The sequence below is a fragment of the Strix aluco genome, chromosome 29, assembly GCF_031877795.1.
Source record: "Strix aluco isolate bStrAlu1 chromosome 29, bStrAlu1.hap1, whole genome shotgun sequence".
NCBI lineage: Eukaryota > Metazoa > Chordata > Aves > Strigiformes > Strigidae > Strix > Strix aluco.
In genome coordinates this window covers 3,868,906-3,885,732 of record NC_133959.1, presented here as the reverse complement: position 1 = coordinate 3,885,732, position 16,827 = coordinate 3,868,906, and the positions used below count along the sequence as shown (strand labels likewise).

Here is a 16,827-nt window from a genome sequence, read left to right as displayed (position 1 = left end):
CTCAAAGGCAGCAGCAGGCATTGGCTGGGATTTTGTTGCCCTTCTTACTAGGAAGTTTATGGTGGTTAATATTTTGTTTTGGGTGAAATGTTGCAATTTGAAAGCCTGGCCAAGTTCAGGATGTAAACACATTTCAAAGCTGTGGAAAGTGGAAGCGTTGGCACCAACGCTGCCGCCTCACACGCACCAGTCCCACCCCAGCTCCTTCTTCCTGCTACTGGTTCCCAGTAGCTCCGCAGGGGACAGAAGCCAGAGGCGTTGAAGCCCCATTTTAGCGCACATTAAACCCATTTAACAGACCCCTTTAAAGGTGCATTGCCCCCGTTTAACATGGGCTACCCTGCAGTTAACATGCATCAACCCCCATAATTAACAGATATTACCCCCAATTAACACATATTACACCGTTTTAAGACACGTTACCCCCATTTAACACACATTATGGAGTTTAACGTGCAGAGCATCAGCCTGCATCCCTGTCTGTAACAGCACTACCTCACTCCTACCCCACTCTGTCCAGAAAAATATGATTTTTTTTTTTCACTGAAAAATAGACAAACTATCTAGTGTCTGTGGTGAGAGTTGGTACAAGCTCCTGCATTTGTTTGCAAAACACCTCATTTTGAGCAAAGCCAGTGAGCTGCCCCGCTGCTCTGCCGGGCTTGGCACCGGGCAGCAGGGAACAACTGGGGGGAAAAAAAAAAAAAAAAAAAAAAAAGCAGCTAAAATGCTTTTGAACCACAAAGGTTTATAGTGGTTTTTTGGGAATGGAAAAAAAGGTCTGTTTATATTCCCCCCTCATGCCACCCAGAGGCCTGACAGCCGTGGACGGCTCGTGGCCGAGTCAAACATTCACGCTCGAAGCTCCACTTTGTAAATATTTTATGAAGCATCTTTTGAGACTCATAAATCTTCGCATGTGCACACGCATGCGTGCATGTGTGTACGTGTGCGCGTGCACTCCAGAAACTAAGAAAAGCTGCAATCCTGCTGCCAGCCTGTCCAAAAAAAAAAAAAAAAAAAGACAAACTGAAGCTTTAATGACCAAATTGGAGAGGGCTGCTTGGAAAATCTGACTCCTGCAAGAGCACAAAAAAAATAGAAAGAAAACAACAGTTACAGGCAACAGTGTGAAGCCAGGACATGCTGCTGGTCTGGGGCTGGGGATGATTTTGGGTGCAATTTCTTGGAGATGAGGCGCATATTGCCGGTTTTCATAGTGTAAGTGGGAGCTTTTCACTGGCTGGTGCTTGCTTTAGAGCCCCAGCTTCAAAATCCCAGCTCTCAAATGACGGTTTGGATTCATTTTTTCATTTTTTAAATGGAAAAAGTAACAGGCGGGAAATGGGATGCTGACAGTGCTCAACCCCACCACTCAGTCTGAGCTTCTCAAAATTACCTCCCGGTAAGAAAAACCATGGGAAAATAAACGCAGCCTGACTTCAAACTGAAAAACGTGAAATAAAAGTGAAGGCAAGTGCGTGGAGTTTGCAAGTCTTAAAAAAACCCCCAACCAACAAACCCATATAAATGGTGATTTTTCTCTCAATATCTCTGCTAGTACTACCAAAAATGTGCAGCCCACGATGACAATATTCGTTGCTTCAGCTGCTGCTGGGGTTTTGCCACAAGGGAAGGAGGGAGCTCGGTGGTGCTGGACAGATGTGGAGAAAACAGTCTTAATAGTTTCATGTTCCCCTCCCCAGCCTCACTGGACAAAATGAGGAGCAGGTTTCCAAAGCACGGGGCGAGTATCTGCCTGTAGGCTCGGGAAAGCTGGAAGTAATTGCATTTACAGGATTGGTTCAGGCACCTTCACACATCCAGAAGGACAAACACAGTGATGATGGAACTCTGGAGCTTGTAAGGCTCCAGCCACTGTTTTCAGGATTTTGGTGTAGCTGAGCCTTTTCTCTTCCCTTCCCCAAAGGCAAAGCTCTCCTCTTGGCTCCCCTCTGGCCCTGGTGTCTCTGCAGAGCAGAAGTCAGACACTGCTCCAAAAACTCCATTTTCAACATTATTATCTCCCTGGTTTCCCATGAGGAGAACCTCTTTCTCACCTCTTGGGGAAACACCCCTGTAAAGTTTTCCTCTCCTCTGCTCTTTGGACCATCTCTGCCCAAGTGTCAGCTGGGAACCCTTCAGCCTGCCCCCTACCACCTTTGGGTAAAGAGATGAGAGGTTTGGGGGCAAACATCACATCTTTTCTGCGAGGGACTGACGCAGCCCCCTCATGCTGGTATCTCCAACTGGGTGTGGAGGGGGGGAAACACTTGGGCAAGGAGGCTGCAAACCCCAGCACTGGTGTTTCAGGAAAAACCAGACTGTGACTTAGTGTGGTCTCCCAGCCCTGGGCCCCCGCGGCGCAGCCATCCAGATGTTTCCCTCGATGAAGTCCCCCCTTACAGAGTTTCCCAAGTGCGGTGTCAGCTTTCCTGTCCCCTAACAAAGTCAGCCTGTGTGTGGCTCCACGTTGCCCACAGGCATCCCTTCCCCAGGCCTCGGCAGCAGCAAGCCACTGCTTAGAGGAGGAGAAGGTTTAATGTCGTATTTTTGTCCTGGCAACACCATGTCCCCTCCTCAAGGACCATGGCTTAAGCCTGGCTGGGTGCAAGTTCCTACCATCCCCTGGTCTGCCCAGTCCTGAATGCTTCAGTGGAACTAAAATTCCTATTTTGGTCACCCTCTCGAAGGCTGCAGCACAATTTGGGGTAAGGGCTAGGTCAACAAGCCCTCTGCATATTTATGTTGCCTTTGCTCCTGCAGCCTTGAAGGTTGGCCAGCCTCAGGGTCAGCAAGACCCCTGCTGCTCTCCCCAGGGCTTACCCAGGTCCCCAAATAGCCCTGGGACCCGGGAGAGGGATGAGGCTGATGAGCCTGGCTGGCCTTGACCTGCCAAAATATCCCCAGGCTCAGGCACAGAAGGACAGTGGCCCTGCCCCAACACACCCTGCATTGCCACCCACCAGGACCTCCCCTTCGCTGCAGTACGTCCCTTCAAAACAGGCTAAAGAGAAATACTGCAGGTGAACTGAACATGTTCATGGGGCTTTACGCTTCTTCCTGGGAAGGCTTTTTATGACATTGGCTAAAGCCAAGAGCAAGCTCCTCTTGGCTGCATTCATGCACGCAGCATGGGCCATCTCTATTAGCTTCCGGCAATTTGCAATTGGTTTTCCGAATGGAACACCCTTTCCAAGCAGCTGGACTTTGTGCCCCGTCACTGCTCAGCTTCATCAACCAGTCTGTTTTGTAATCAGTTTTGCTGGCAATGCTCAAAGCTGAAGTTTTCCCAACAGAAGTCTCGAAGTGGAAGGATTTAGCTGAGGGACAGGTGTCATCTTCCAAATCTAGCAGGAGCAGTGAAACGAGTGACCATCCATCCCAACTCCCCGGTGCTGCCATTGACAGAAAGAGACTGTACCTAGAGCTCACACACAGAATATTATTTATCCCTTACCCACATCCATATCAGCTCCATCAGCAGTGTTAAAGGCTTAAATTTCCCCAGCTGCTCTGAACTGAACTGGCTCTAAAGTTGGAAAGAGCACATGGGTCGGTTGATGAGATCCCAGGAGCTGTAGGCTAAAGGAGGAGACATGCGTGTGTCTGCAGGCAGACAAGGCAGGGGCAGAAGCACGGACAATTGTTTGGCAATAAAAATTGATGCCTCACAAATTTATTGCTCTTTTTTGAAGCAGACAACAAGCACATGGCTATGGAAGATGTGGCACACTTTTCTACCTGAATTTCCAAAGGGGTTCACTAAGGTTCAGCAAAGGCTCTTCACGAAACTAAGCAGCCTCAGGAAGGTCTCATCTAGACAGGTACTGTAGGAGAACAGGAAGAAGGTGGGAGGGATAAAGGTTCAGGTTTCAGAGTGAACATTCGTCCTTAGGTTTGTGCTGATTAATGTATTCAACCAATCTGCAAAGCAGAGAAAAAACACAGGTGGCAAAGGTTGCTAATGAAAATAAGGGACTCGCAATGTTAAAGACAAGGTCTTGCTGATGGTCCTTCTCCTACAGAATGCCTGCGGGTGAAAACGCAGAGGGAATTCTTTAGAAATGTTTGCTGAATGCTGCTGACGGAGAAAACAATTGCATCTCTGTATGCACTGCTGGACTCTGAGCTGATTTTCCTCATGGAAACATCCTGGGGTCAGGACAGACCTTTGACAGGCTCAGCTCAGGGATCAGCAGCCGTCAGGGAAACAAACTGAATGTCCAGGAGTATCGGCAGGGAGCCTGGAAGGGCACAGCTGTGTCCACCAACTCCATGCAATGGGGCTCCCCAACCTGAAAAGGAAACAGTTTCCAGTGATACAACCTGAACAGCAGCAGGAAGCTCAATAAATTATTCACTATTTTTTAAACACGTGGCCTAGAGGCATCAGCCAATGCCAGACGTTGCGATGTTCGAGGCACAGAGGAGGTAACTCATCACGTGCTGGTGCTGAGCGTCTCCTTGCCACAGGGTGCTGCAGGCACTAAAACTTACAGTTCTTTCCAGGGCATTCTTGGCACCCCACACCTTACCTGAACCAGGCTGCTGCTGCCAGACCCTTCCTCAAACACACACTGTCTTGCTAACCTGTCCGAAAAACAGCCTTGTAAAAGAAATTGAGTTGTTTTCTGCCCATTTAGCATCCTGATGCAGCAGCACACAGGCAGCCAGGGAGAGCCCAAGGCAGAGCAAGGGCAGGACTGGGGCTGTGGGGCTGGAAGAAAGGAGAGCAGCCAGCTCGTCCTGCAGCAGCAGGCAGCCTCGTGGGGTGGCCGACCCTTCAAGCTGCAGCTTTGCACAGCACAAAGCCCTTGAAGCAGGTTTATGATAGGTATTGCTATTTCAGCTTCCCCTCTTAGCCAGTCGCTTCGGCTCCCGTGGAGCCGATTCAGAATTGTTTGCAGAGACTGAAGGTGAACTTCTCCAAAGACCAAGCTGCAGCCAGCAAACAAGTTGTTCAGGTAACTAATAGATCAACAAAAAAGACAATGCACTACTACTCTATCTGACAATCTGTTCTCAAGACAAAGACATACAAACTCATAATTGCTTCCTTGTTTGCTTCAAAGCTCCTTTTGTCCCTCCATTTCCATCAAGTTCAATCATGAAATCGCAACCCGCCAGCAAGGACAAAAAGATTGCAACACAGCAGAAAGCTGAGCAAACAGCAGTTACACGAACCACTCAGACAGATCGGGCACAACCCGGTACCTGGCTGCTGTTGTCTGCAAGAAGTGACAAGCTCTGCAGACATGCACAGCCCACCCGGGTCTCTCTGAGGGTTTCATCCACTTGCGCCACTGGAAGTAGCGCTGGTATCCCTCAGCATCCCTGCTCAGCTCCCACAGGTACTGCGCCATGTCCCCAGGGCTGGCAAAGTCATCGACGTGGATGAAGGACTCAGGGGGCAAGAAACGCTCGTAGTTTTCTCGAGGAGGCCCCAGCACAACAGGGACAGTGCCAGAGGACAAGGCATTCCTCCAGAGCTTCTCGGTGATGTAGTCTTCATGCTGTGAGTTCTCGAAAGCCAGGTAGAAGTTGTACTGGGAGATAGTGGGAAGGAGTTTGTCCCGGGCCAGGGGCAAGTGATACCGCCCATAGACGTCCACAGTGATGTGTTTCTTCAGCTCCTGGTAGTACTTTACCCGGGGGGACTCTGGTTTCCAGTTGCTGACTACCCAGGCCACCAGCTTGGTCTTGGGTGGGATGTTGAAGGGCTGGGGCTGGGTAAGGAGATGCAGCTCCCCGTAAGGGGTGAAGATGTCTGAATCTCTCCGGTAAGACATGGTCAGGTTGAAGAGGTTGTCCATGGCACCTAAGTTCGGAGAGTGACTTGGGGACTCCAGGTTGAACCAGATCCAGGGCTGGAACGGGAACCTGGGGAGCTTGACCAGCTTCTCCCTTTCCCTGAAAACATCCCCGTGATGCATAATCACAGCATCAGCCTTCTGGGACCAGCTGCGGTTGACGGTGAAATGGCAGTCTGGGGTTTTGTAGACCTTCGAGCAGTTTATGAAGTTAAAGTGGTGCCCAAAGGGCCACTTCCACAGCAGGATGGTCAGCCTGTGCTCACCCTTTGGTGGGGCACTGGTATCTCTAGCATGGGCTCTTCGTGCAGAGGGACTGGAATTGTAACGCTCTGGCTCGGAAGTCCTGAACTGCTGAAGAGAAACAAAGAAACAGGAGCCGATGATGAAGCTGAAGAGCAGGAAGATGAGGAGTTTCTTGCAGGAGACCTTCCCCTCCACGCACTCCATGAACGGACCTGCAAACACCACAGACAGGACGACAGATGATGGGTGCACGGAGACGCCCGCAGGGAGGTGGCTCTGGGTACAGAGTTTGGCAGAGAGGGACGCCCGGGGGCTCAGGGGACAGCATGAAGAGCTGAAGGACGGTTACCTCCAGCCGCCTCTTCGCAGAAGGTCGCCTCTAGAGCGCCGTACGCAAGGCGCTTACAGACGCAGCCGCCCTTCCACAGACCCCCTGCTGCCCCCATCACCACCCCTTTCCTCGTCAGCCCCTTCTTTGCCCCCCTCGTTCCCCAGAGAGCTGCGAGCTGCCGTTTGCGGGCTCCTCAGGGCGCGCGGCAGCCGGCTCCATCCCGGGAGGCCTGTGACCGCAGGGCCCGAGCAGGGGCAGAAGCGCCACAGGCACCAGAGACGCGGAGGACTGACAGGTGCCCCGCCCACCAGCGCCTGCCGCAAGCCCCGCCCACCACCTCCCAGCAGCCTTAGGGCCTGCAAGCCACTCCCCCTCCCTGGTCACGTGCTCTGTGGTGATTGGCTGGCAGGAGCAGCCACGCCCTCCCGATTTACCCAGGAGGGCCTCCCCTCTACCCACACGGGGCTGCCATTTTGTTTTGGCCGCCATTTTAGGACATGACACCACCATTGTATGGCAGGCAGTTGCCCGCCGTTTTAAACATCATACTGCTCTGTGATTGGCTGACAGCCATCATACCCACATGGTCTCAGGCAGCCCTGTGATTGGCTGGCTGATTTCCTGGTTCCTTTGGACCAAGAAATACTCATGTATAAAAATAGATACATTTATATACTATATATATTGTATATAAACGCATATTTTATACTTGTACACGATATATAGAATTATACGTAAAGGAGCGTACAAATAGGTTTTGACTTTTTTCATTAGATACAGACACACTGTTTTATATATTCTTCTATATATGTATAGCTGTGTATATTTATATATATATATTTATATATATATATATTTATAAAGCTATAGAGATTAAAAACATATAACCATAAAAACATATAAAAAGATAACCATAAAAAGGTATAAAATGGCCAGGCTGGGGTCCCCCCACTTTGCCACGTCTGGGATGGGCAGAAACTTCATAAGGGCAGAGGGGTACCGAAAGGGTGGGGGCATAGAGAAGTCAGAACATGCCCAAGAGTGACAGAGCCCTCCAAGGGAGCCACCAAGGGGCCCCCAGCACAAATTCTGTCACGTGCAAAGAGATGCCCCTGCATCTGAGCCCAGCCCAGCAGGATAAGAGGAGCACTGGGGCCGGCTTTGGGCTTTACACAGGGCTGCAAGACACAGGCAACGCTGCCTGCAAACACGGAGGACAAAACGTCAGAATAACATGTGTGTGGGCACAATAAGGAAAAGACCCCAAGAGGATCCCCCAAAAGATGACACAAACCAGAAGAATGGGTCAATGGGCCTGTGAAGCACAAACTGGGGTTTGATGTCAGCATCACACAGCGATAGCGGGTGGGGGAGCTCCCTTCCCTGTGGTTGGGGGGGATCTGACAGCCACCAGTAAACCATTCTGGTGTGCAGGCTGGTGCTACATGTGTTTCCTTTTCTTTCAGTTGATGTCCTCATTGAACATTTCAAAACAGCTTATCTGTACTAATCAATGGCCTGGTTTGTCGCTGTCTGTTCTACTTCTGTGTCCTGTGAACAGTAGCTACAGCCTTCTCAGCACGGTTAGCACCTGTATGACCACCACCCCTCCAACTTCCAGCACCACCACCAGAGTTTTATCACCGGCATCCTGCTGGCTACTCCTCTGTGCCAGATAACAGCCATGGACCTTCAGGTCTGCAACACCCCCCTGCTTTTCACACTTGCTGTGGTCTCCAAGAGCGTGGGAATGTCTGTGTCCCAAAGCCCAGGTCTTGCTGTTTTTGCAGTAATCACGACTGTCTAACAGAACAGTCTGATTGCGTGCCAACACTCACCTAAGGGCGAGGAATCCCATACAGCACCAGCCTGCGCTCCACCGTGGTCTTACAGGTAGCTGTAAGATCCCCCAAAACAACAGGATTTCCAGCAAAAGCTGGTGGGTTCAGCACCTGTCAGCTCTTACCTTGTGTATTAGTGGTACCTGTACTACTGACAGACATGATAAGAAGACAGAGAGGGAAGCAATGCCTCCCTGCAATCAGAGGTGAAAACAGATGTCCACAGACCCCCTCCCTCCTGTACCTGGTGCCTCTCTCTCACAGCCTGAATCAGGTTCCTCCTCCAATAACTATCAGAAAAAGAAAGGACTGTTGCAACTCACCTCCGGGCTTGGTCCTGGTGAGAAAGCGCGCCATGAGGGTGAGCACTGGAGTGGATGACACAACCAGGAAAGAGGAGGAGAAGAAAGGAGAGCACAGACGCAGGGAGGGATTGGCAGCGTGTTCCAGGTGTTCCTCTGTGTCTTGAGCTGCGCATGCCAGTCGCTACCACCAGAAACATATCACCCAATCATAAAAGCTGCAATAAAGGCAGGACAGATTCCTTTTTGACAAATTAAGGAACAGTCAAATAAAGCAGCCCAGACGTTGCTTGTGGTTAAAGCATACCTTACCATTGAAAGCACCTCTACACATGCACTAGTTTGTTTCCTTTGTCAGTCTCAGCCCACAGGATTCGTTTGTGATATGTTTTCTCCTTCCCCTTGTGTTGCAGGAGGACAACTCTGGGAAGGACGAGCAAAGCTGACATGGAGTGGAGGTGTAGGCAGCAGGTCTCCAAGTCCCCCTGCCAGCTAATGGGCTTCCCCGTCCCTACACTGGGCCACATCTCCTTGTCACCTTTCCCAGATCTTGAGCTAAAATGTTTCTTGGGACTGGTGACTTCAGTGATCACCATGAGCTTCAGAGTAGATGAGCACTTGAACAAGATTGTCTGGGAGATCCCTCCTGTGTCCAGCACCACAGACCAAGCTTTGGGGCATCTCCAGCCCAGGTGAATAGGCATTGTACATCACGGTCTGTGGATGGAAAGGTTGTTTGCCACGACCAGAGTGAATTGATCTTGCATCAAGCTTGGCTGCACTTGACTGGGATATTAAGAAGCCATTATGTGCTATTATCGGGCTTAAATATATTCAGCTGTAAATATGGATTGTTGGTCTGGAATTAAATTCACAGAAAGAGTTTTAATACAGGTTTGGGGTGGTTTGGGTGGGCAAGGGGAATGCAAATGGGCAAGACATGGTAGAATATTTTACATTTCCAGGTCTTCTACTACCAGGTGTGTGCTTCCTGGGACAGAGCTGGAGGTCACCTGAAGTGTGTCCAGGTGCCTCCTGCAGACTTGGGAGCACTCCAGCACAGGTGAGAGCAAAAAATATACCATGGCATGAGGAATGGGGGCCATAACTCATGGATTGCTCACCCCAGAATGACCCAGGCAGCCTCAGGTCTCACGGCTCCTCACCTGGGCTGGAGAAGGTACCAGCCATTCAACTGCTCTGCCTAGAAATTCCACGCTTGAGAAACTGCGACTTCTGGCCCTTTCGCCATGACACAGGCTACACCTATACTAGCAACTTAAACAATACGAGGGCTCTGGATTTAATTAACCTAGAGGCTGCCATTTGGAATGGTCCATGGCCCAGCTTTGGCATGAGCCAGCTAGCACTATGCCAAATGTGACCCATGTGCAGTTTGGGAGTTACCAGGACAAGCAACCATTCCCTACAGGTAGCCTGCACATGGCCTCTCCTTGGTGGCAAAAGGATTTCTGTAACATGAACATGGCCCAGCCATGCTGGTTAGCCTCAGGAGAACAAGCTTGTCCTACAAGGGTGGATGCAGTTGTGAAGTTCAGGTGTCAGCTGGCTTTCTGGCTGAGGGTCCATGGCTGCAGCCAGCAGCACAAATGAAGACCCTGCATGCCCAGATGTCCCCAGATGCAATTTTGCTCAAGGCTGTAGAGAAGAAAGAAGATTTGAGTTTCCCAGCACCATGGGAAGCCCTGAGTTGAAAGATCCTGGAGCACCAGATAAGAGGCTTCAGGCAGGTGGAGAATTCAAGACTTTTGTACCCCTGAAAACCAGGACCATAAGGAACTTAAGCTCAGCAGGTGTAATTAAGTGAAACAAATTAGCAAGTGAAAACAGTCACAAAGCTGTGGATTGAGAATTGTTCCGAGCGGCACACATGACATGAGGTGACAGATCACTTAGTCCAGAAGGTGATGTGAGATTGTAGCGCAGACAGAACAAACTGGTCCTTCAGGTAATAGACTTGGCAGGACGAAATGCCATTGACATGGAGATTTATTGTTGTGTGATGAATAGTCTCAGTAATCCCTACATCTGAAGACAATGTTGTATTTTGGAGAAGCTTCCTGGTTACTGCTCTTGCTGAGCCAGCAAGTAACAGTGGAGCTTCAGATGGTGACCTCTCACCCAGGTGAGCACAGGAAAACGCAAGGGCTGAACTCTCTGTACCAACAGAGCGAGCGTTGCTCACCCAGGCATGCTAGCAGATGAACAGATGAGACCATTTACCTTCAAAAAGGTCACCAAGCACGGTTAGTCCACAGTGATGGATTTGCAAACACACTGGATTCATCTACATTACTAAATAAATGGGACAAAGACTAGTTTCTGTCCCTGAGGCCAAGTGACCCAGCTTGACTCCCATCCCCACAGTTTCTCAGTCAACTGCAACCACATCCAGGCTTTTTGCTGGGTATGGTCCCTGCCCTGGACTATCCTTGGACCATGTCTAGATGCTGGTCGAAGGGCACTCTTTGGCATGGGCTAAAATCACACCAAGGTGCGCGCAGTACAGATGATAATGGGATGGTCTTTAGACCCACGCCCTGGCTCCATTTAGTTTCCTGTTGCATACGTAGCATATGAGGAAAAGCCATAGGCCAGGGCTACAGCTGAGGGGTGAGCTCTTGGAAGCATTTATCTAATCAGACATCTTGTCCCAAGAAAAGACAGAGACTCCAAGAGGACAGGGCAGATGTCTCACAGCCCCATCAGCAATATATCTCTGCTAATATCAAGGCATTTAATGTTTGCACTAGAAGTAATTGGAAAAAGGTCTCTATATACCTCCAATTCCTTTGAAAAGCTTCTGCAGAGTCTACAAGGGAACAACACTACATTTTTCTGCTCCAGTCACTTTGGGCAGACTGCAAAGAGTAAGAGCAGGGCAAAGAGGTGGGAGGAATGCAGAATTCCTTTGCAAAGACTCACCAGGGAGCTCTGCCCGGGGCATTCACAGCTGCGGTCTCCAACTGCTCCCTGTTCATCTCATATAGAACATTTTGTTGAGTTTTTCCAGGAACAAAGATGTTTTGGGAGATGATCATCAATAGGCAAATACCAGCATGGATCCAGTGGTAGTCCTAAACGTGCAGCTGAGCTTCAGTGGGTAGGATGGAGAGATCTTGTCCAAACACGATGGCTGTTGATGGTCCCCTCCATCACCCTCAGACTTTTTGACTGCACAGACATAAAAGAAGTGTCAATAGGCATTCTCGCCTTGCTGGATTTCTCATGTGGGTCTCCAAGGTAAGGGAGGAGGATCAGGGAGATGTGAGGGGCCCAACCCCAAATATACAACAGGTCCTAAGATGCTGAGCATGTTGTTTGTGCCTCAACATATAACTACGTGCCCTGGTTGGCATCCAGCAATGGGTTTCTGATCTTCTAGGCTAGATCCACCTCAGGGTACAGCCCAGTAACAGCAGAGCAGAAAGATGCAGCCACCAAGAACAAACTTAGCACTGCCTGATCCAGAGCCCTTTGATGTCAGCAAGGAGACTGGGATGAGAGTGTGAGGCTGGCAGCCAGCCCTGAATACCAGCAGTCCCCAAACCCTGCATCCCCTTAGCCATCTGCCTTCCTGGGTGGGCCAAACCTCATCACCACTGTCTCTCCCCAGACTGCCCCATGATTTTGCTCTATCTATATTATATCACCAGTCCTCTGCATTTGCTGGGACCACAGGTCCGCCCACCCTTTGGTATAAGTCCTACTCCTTTGGGGAGTAAGCTTCCTTTTTGTGTTTGGGCTTGTCCAGGAACTCCTTGTTCATCCCTGCAGGACTCCTGGCGTTCTTACCTGACTTCCTCTTTGTTGGGATGCATTGGTCCTGAGCTTGGAGGTGATCCTTGAGTATTAACCAGCTTTCTTGGGTCCCTCTTCACTCCAGGGCTTTATCCCAGGGTACTCTACTGAAAAGATCCCTGAAGAGGCCAAAGTCTGCTCTCCTGAAGTCCAGCCCTCCTCATTGCCCTGAGGATCTTGAACTCCACTGTTTTATGGTCACTGCAGCCAAGGCTGCCCTTGAGTTTCACACTCCCCACCAGCCCCTCCTTGTTGGTGAGAACAAGGTCCAGCATAGCCCCTCTCCTTGTTGGCTCCTCTATCACTTGGAGAAGGAAGTTATCATCAATGCATTCCAGGAACCTCCTGGATTGCTTATGGCCTGCTGGGTTGTCCCTCCAACAAATATCAGGGTGGTTGAAGTGTGGTTGAAGCCCCCCAGACTGTGCCTGGGTATTCCTGACAGCTTTTGAACTAAAGGACAATTGCTGTGATAGTTGTTAGGGCTCATGGAGTCCCAACAGCTGCTTCAGCCCCACTCTTCTCCCCAGTCTATCCCCAGCATCTACAAAGTGCCCAGAATTTATATGCTAAATGCTACCACGAATCTGCCAACGGGAGATCAGCCAACTGCCCACTGCCAACAGCTTCACTGCTTCCAACAAGTTTCGTTATGTCTATGCTTCTGTTCCCATTCCCAGCCCAACCTGGAGTCCCAGCATCCTATGAGGATATGGACTTGAAAAAATGGATACTGTGAAGTTATATCCACAGCTGCACAGCAGCCCGGGAGCAGAGGGCTCTTTTTGCTGAAGATGTTATGAATAAAACATCAGCAAATTTGGAATCCCACTGCCTCGCTGTTTAGTTTGGTTCTGGTTTGCTTTTTGTCACATTTCCTAAAGAAATGCAGTCTGTGACCGTGCTGCAGTTCAATAGTTACCTACCCAGCACCCACATACCTGCTGATCCCCTGTGTCCTACGTGCCTGCCTTCCCAGGGAGTCACCACCTCTCCTCTCACATCAAAAGTCCTGCAGGAATCTCACCCCTGCTATATCTTCACTTTCATCTTCACTTCTTCCCTACCTTTTTTTCCATCCAACACAGAGGCTCTCCAAGACGGTTTCCACTGGAGAAAACAAGATTTGACCACCTCTGCGTTCAAAGCTATGTTCAACATCTGGGGAAGGCTCAGGGGAGTTCACAAGACAATGGCTATTTCATAGGTTTATACTTTTTAAGACTAGGAAAGACCATTCCGACCTCCAGCTGGGCCTGGAAGGACGTCATCCACACCGGGACCAGCTGGCTAAAACACACCACTCCAGGAGGTATCAAGGTAGATTTAAGAGCTTTTTTTCAGGCTTGAAAATTCAGCAGGTGAGGGTCTAAACTCTTTTTTTTCCTCTCTGAAATCCTTCTGCACCCACTGCTCTCATCCCACAACATTAAGAACGTGCTATAACCCAGCCACAAGTGCAGGTGGCAAAACAGAGCATGTCAGGGTGTTTCAGAGGCAGCTCCAATGCTACCCATAGCCCTGCCATCACCCCAAGCCTCCACTTCAAAATAGAAGGTAGATAAGATATTGCCTGCTAATGGCTTTCCATATAAATATTACGACCTTCCCTCTCAACCAGTTTACTCTGTGCACTGACCCCCTCGCCGGGGTCACAGGGAATGGGAAACTGTGGGAGGTCCCCAAGTTTTATAAATGAGAAGGTTTCCCTGCATAGACACGTACCAAGGGGCACCCGGGAGCCAAAGACACTGATTAATGGTACCAAGAAGGTCTGTTGTAGGGGAGCAGCATCTGAGCAGTGCTGGGGAGGGATTACCGGGAGATTTAGCAGTGCAGGTGGATTAAGGGTGATTTGTCAGTTGTCTGCTATGGGTCTCCACAGAAAAAAAAAAAATTAAAAATGGCCAAGGTCTGAAAATCATTTAGCATGAGAACAGGAGACAAAATTACGGTCATTCCCTTTGGGTTTGATGCAGGTGACATTTAAATGTTGGTCCAGGTACCTAACATGGGCTGATGGGTGGATGCACAGTTGGTTTGAGGAACGGGTGAGACAGAATTTACCTCCAGCAGCAACTTGCCATCTCCTCCACTGTAGCACATGCAGCTCCCATCAGCTCCCCAAGTCCCTTCACGCCCAGTGGCTCAGCTATAGCCACTGTGCAGGCAGGACCCCGGTGTCTTGGGGGCTGCAAAGACAAGTCGGAGCTCTCCACACATGAGATAACAACCCAAAACAGAGAAAGGAGGATTGGGTCTTACCAGACACTGGCCGCACCCTCGCAAAGCATCCTTTGGAAAGGCTGAGCTGCACGCCAGAGACAGCCCGCCTGCAGCTGATTCCAGGTCTCCAGCTGCACACTTAGGTTGCCAGAAGAAAGCAGATTTGGGCAGTGACCCCCCGCATGCACAGAATCTATTTTTCCCAAGAAAAGGCAAGAGGAGGGTCTAGAAGGGGAATATGTAATAGACAAGTGACTGGAAATGTAACTAATAAAATTATAATGAAGACCATGCTAGCAACACGTCTTTGGTTTCAGAGGAAATCTAGATAAACAAATAAAGGTGCAGTTGCAGGACCACAGGTCTCCGATTGGAAAGAGTAACACAGGACCCACCACTCTATAATTTGACTCTTGCAGAGGGGGACATTTTTGAGTTCCCTGAGCATGCTTGACTCAAGTTATTTCCTTCAGCTTTCCTTAAGGATGGGACGAACGTGGAAGAGCCAACGAGGCAGAGAACTGCCCTCCCCCAGCTAATGAAAACCAGCACCCCGGCAAGGGTTTGTCAGGAAAGCACAAAGCAAACCCCGATGGAACGGGAGCGATTTGGGGAGCTGGGGTTGGGCAGTCACACTCCCACGCCGGGACAGCTCCCAGCTGCCATCTGCTATACGCAGCCTTGATTAAAACATCATTTCTCTACCGGGTTGACAAGTCCAGAGTAACTCCACATGAGCACCATGGGCTCAGCCTCCAAAATTCTGCCCAAAACCAGGGGCAGGATCCACCAGGAGATGCCCTGGGAAGGCTTTGGTAGAGCCAACGATCAGTCAAAGTGTCCATCCCACTTCCTGAGATCTCATTTGGGGCCAACCAGGGGACTGTTTCATTCATTTCAAAATGCTTCATTTGGGGCTGCAGCGAATTGAGCTGTTTTGCTGTTTATTTTTGCATTGTACTATGCTGTCCTCAACTTTCTTAAACAGAAGTCACTTCCAACCCCAAAACGGAAAATGTTCCTCTTGCAAATGGAAAATGCAAACATTTCCATTGTGGCCACATAGCTTTTTTTCTCCCCAGCCTGCTAAAATCTTTCTGCGTTGAGAAATCCATCTGCAATGACCCTTGGCTGCAAAAAGGGGCTCAAATCAGCCTTTCTGATAACAACTTCCCAAAGCCAAAGCTCAAGGTGCCGGCTCCCAAGATGACTGCCTCTTTGCAGAGCCCAAGGGAAACAACCTGCTTGTGGTGCCCAGCTCAGGTTTGTGCCAGGGATAGGACAAAATTCAGGGCACACTCAAGATCTAACAAGCAGCACATTTTCCCAGTGCTTGGTCACTATTGATTGAAAGGGATGAATGGCCAAGAGGAAATCTGAAGCTATTTTGACCATTAAAAATACATGTTGGCCACCTCACTTTTCTGTTTACAGGTTGATCAAACCACCCTGCTTTTCGATGTTTTGACTGCCACCATCGATCTGACCCAAGCTTCCCAACCCAAGCAGGGCCCCGTTTGCACGCTCCCTCCTGAGGACCATGCCTGGACCTGGCAGCAGCGTGGAAGGAGGCTCAGCTGGTTCCCATCCCCGTCCTCCCAGCAGCTGCCCCCAATGAGCTCCAGATGCGGGACTGGGTGTGCAAGGGCGCGAGGCGCTGCGCTGGAGGGAGAAGGCGGAGGCAGCTGAGGCTGCTGCTTTTATCTCCTTCGCTTTGTTTATGAAAAGAGAATTAGCGCGTGGTTGCCAACAATTTACTCTGGCAAGGGCGCTTCTCCAGAAATACTTGTACTGTTGTCACAGCAAGCGGACATGGCTCCTCTTCCATCAACTTTCTCACTGCCAGCCGGGGCTGCTGAGACCCAAGTCCCAAGAGTGGCCACTAATTGCTGGGGAAGCTGCCACTCGAGCCCACCCCAGCCTCTCACAGGGGGTCCGCGTGGGTGGGTGGCCAAGCAGCCAAGAGCAGTTGCAAGGAGAGCAAAGCTTGCTCTGCTCAACCACCTCCCCAGAGGTTTCTCTTCCTCGGACACAGGGGTTCAGCTGGCTCTGCCTTTGGGGTACCCCAAAAGCTGTAGCATCCCATGAGTCACATCCCGACAGGGATGCAAAGCCCTGCAATCCTCTGGGCAGGGAAGGTGGCTGTAAAGTGAACATGCTGCACTGCAGGCTTTTCCCCAAGAACCTGCACCATAGAACTCAAGAAGGCACCACTGTGGCAGCCTTGGGGAAGAAGGCTTCAAGAT

The 16,827-nt window shown here is 50.1% G+C and overlaps 1 protein-coding gene across 1 annotated transcript; it reads right to left on the bottom strand.

Annotated features, from left to right (window-relative positions):
• Nucleotides 1-3,772: 3,772 nt before the first annotated feature.
• Nucleotides 3,773-6,263, bottom strand: LOC141916404 (4-galactosyl-N-acetylglucosaminide 3-alpha-L-fucosyltransferase FUT6-like). Its single transcript, XM_074808828.1, has 2 exons — nucleotides 5,218-6,263; nucleotides 3,773-3,830 (listed from the first exon to the last, which is right to left on the bottom strand). The coding sequence occupies exons 1-2, from the start codon at nucleotides 6,261-6,263 to the stop codon at nucleotides 3,773-3,775; spliced, it is 1,104 nt and encodes a 367-aa protein (XP_074664929.1).
• Between the last annotated feature and the right edge of the window lie 10,564 nt (nucleotides 6,264-16,827).

Bases quoted from the DNA above. Each gene is read 5' to 3' on its own strand.
- LOC141916404 (XM_074808828.1), bottom strand. From the start codon at position 6,263: ATGGAGTGCGTGGAGGGGAAGGTCTCCTGCAAGAAACTCCTCATCTTC. The intron at 3,831-5,217 runs GTACCGGGTTGT...GTTCTCCTACAG, and splicing joins TTGCAGACAACAGCAGCCAG to TACCTGTCTAGATGAGACCT.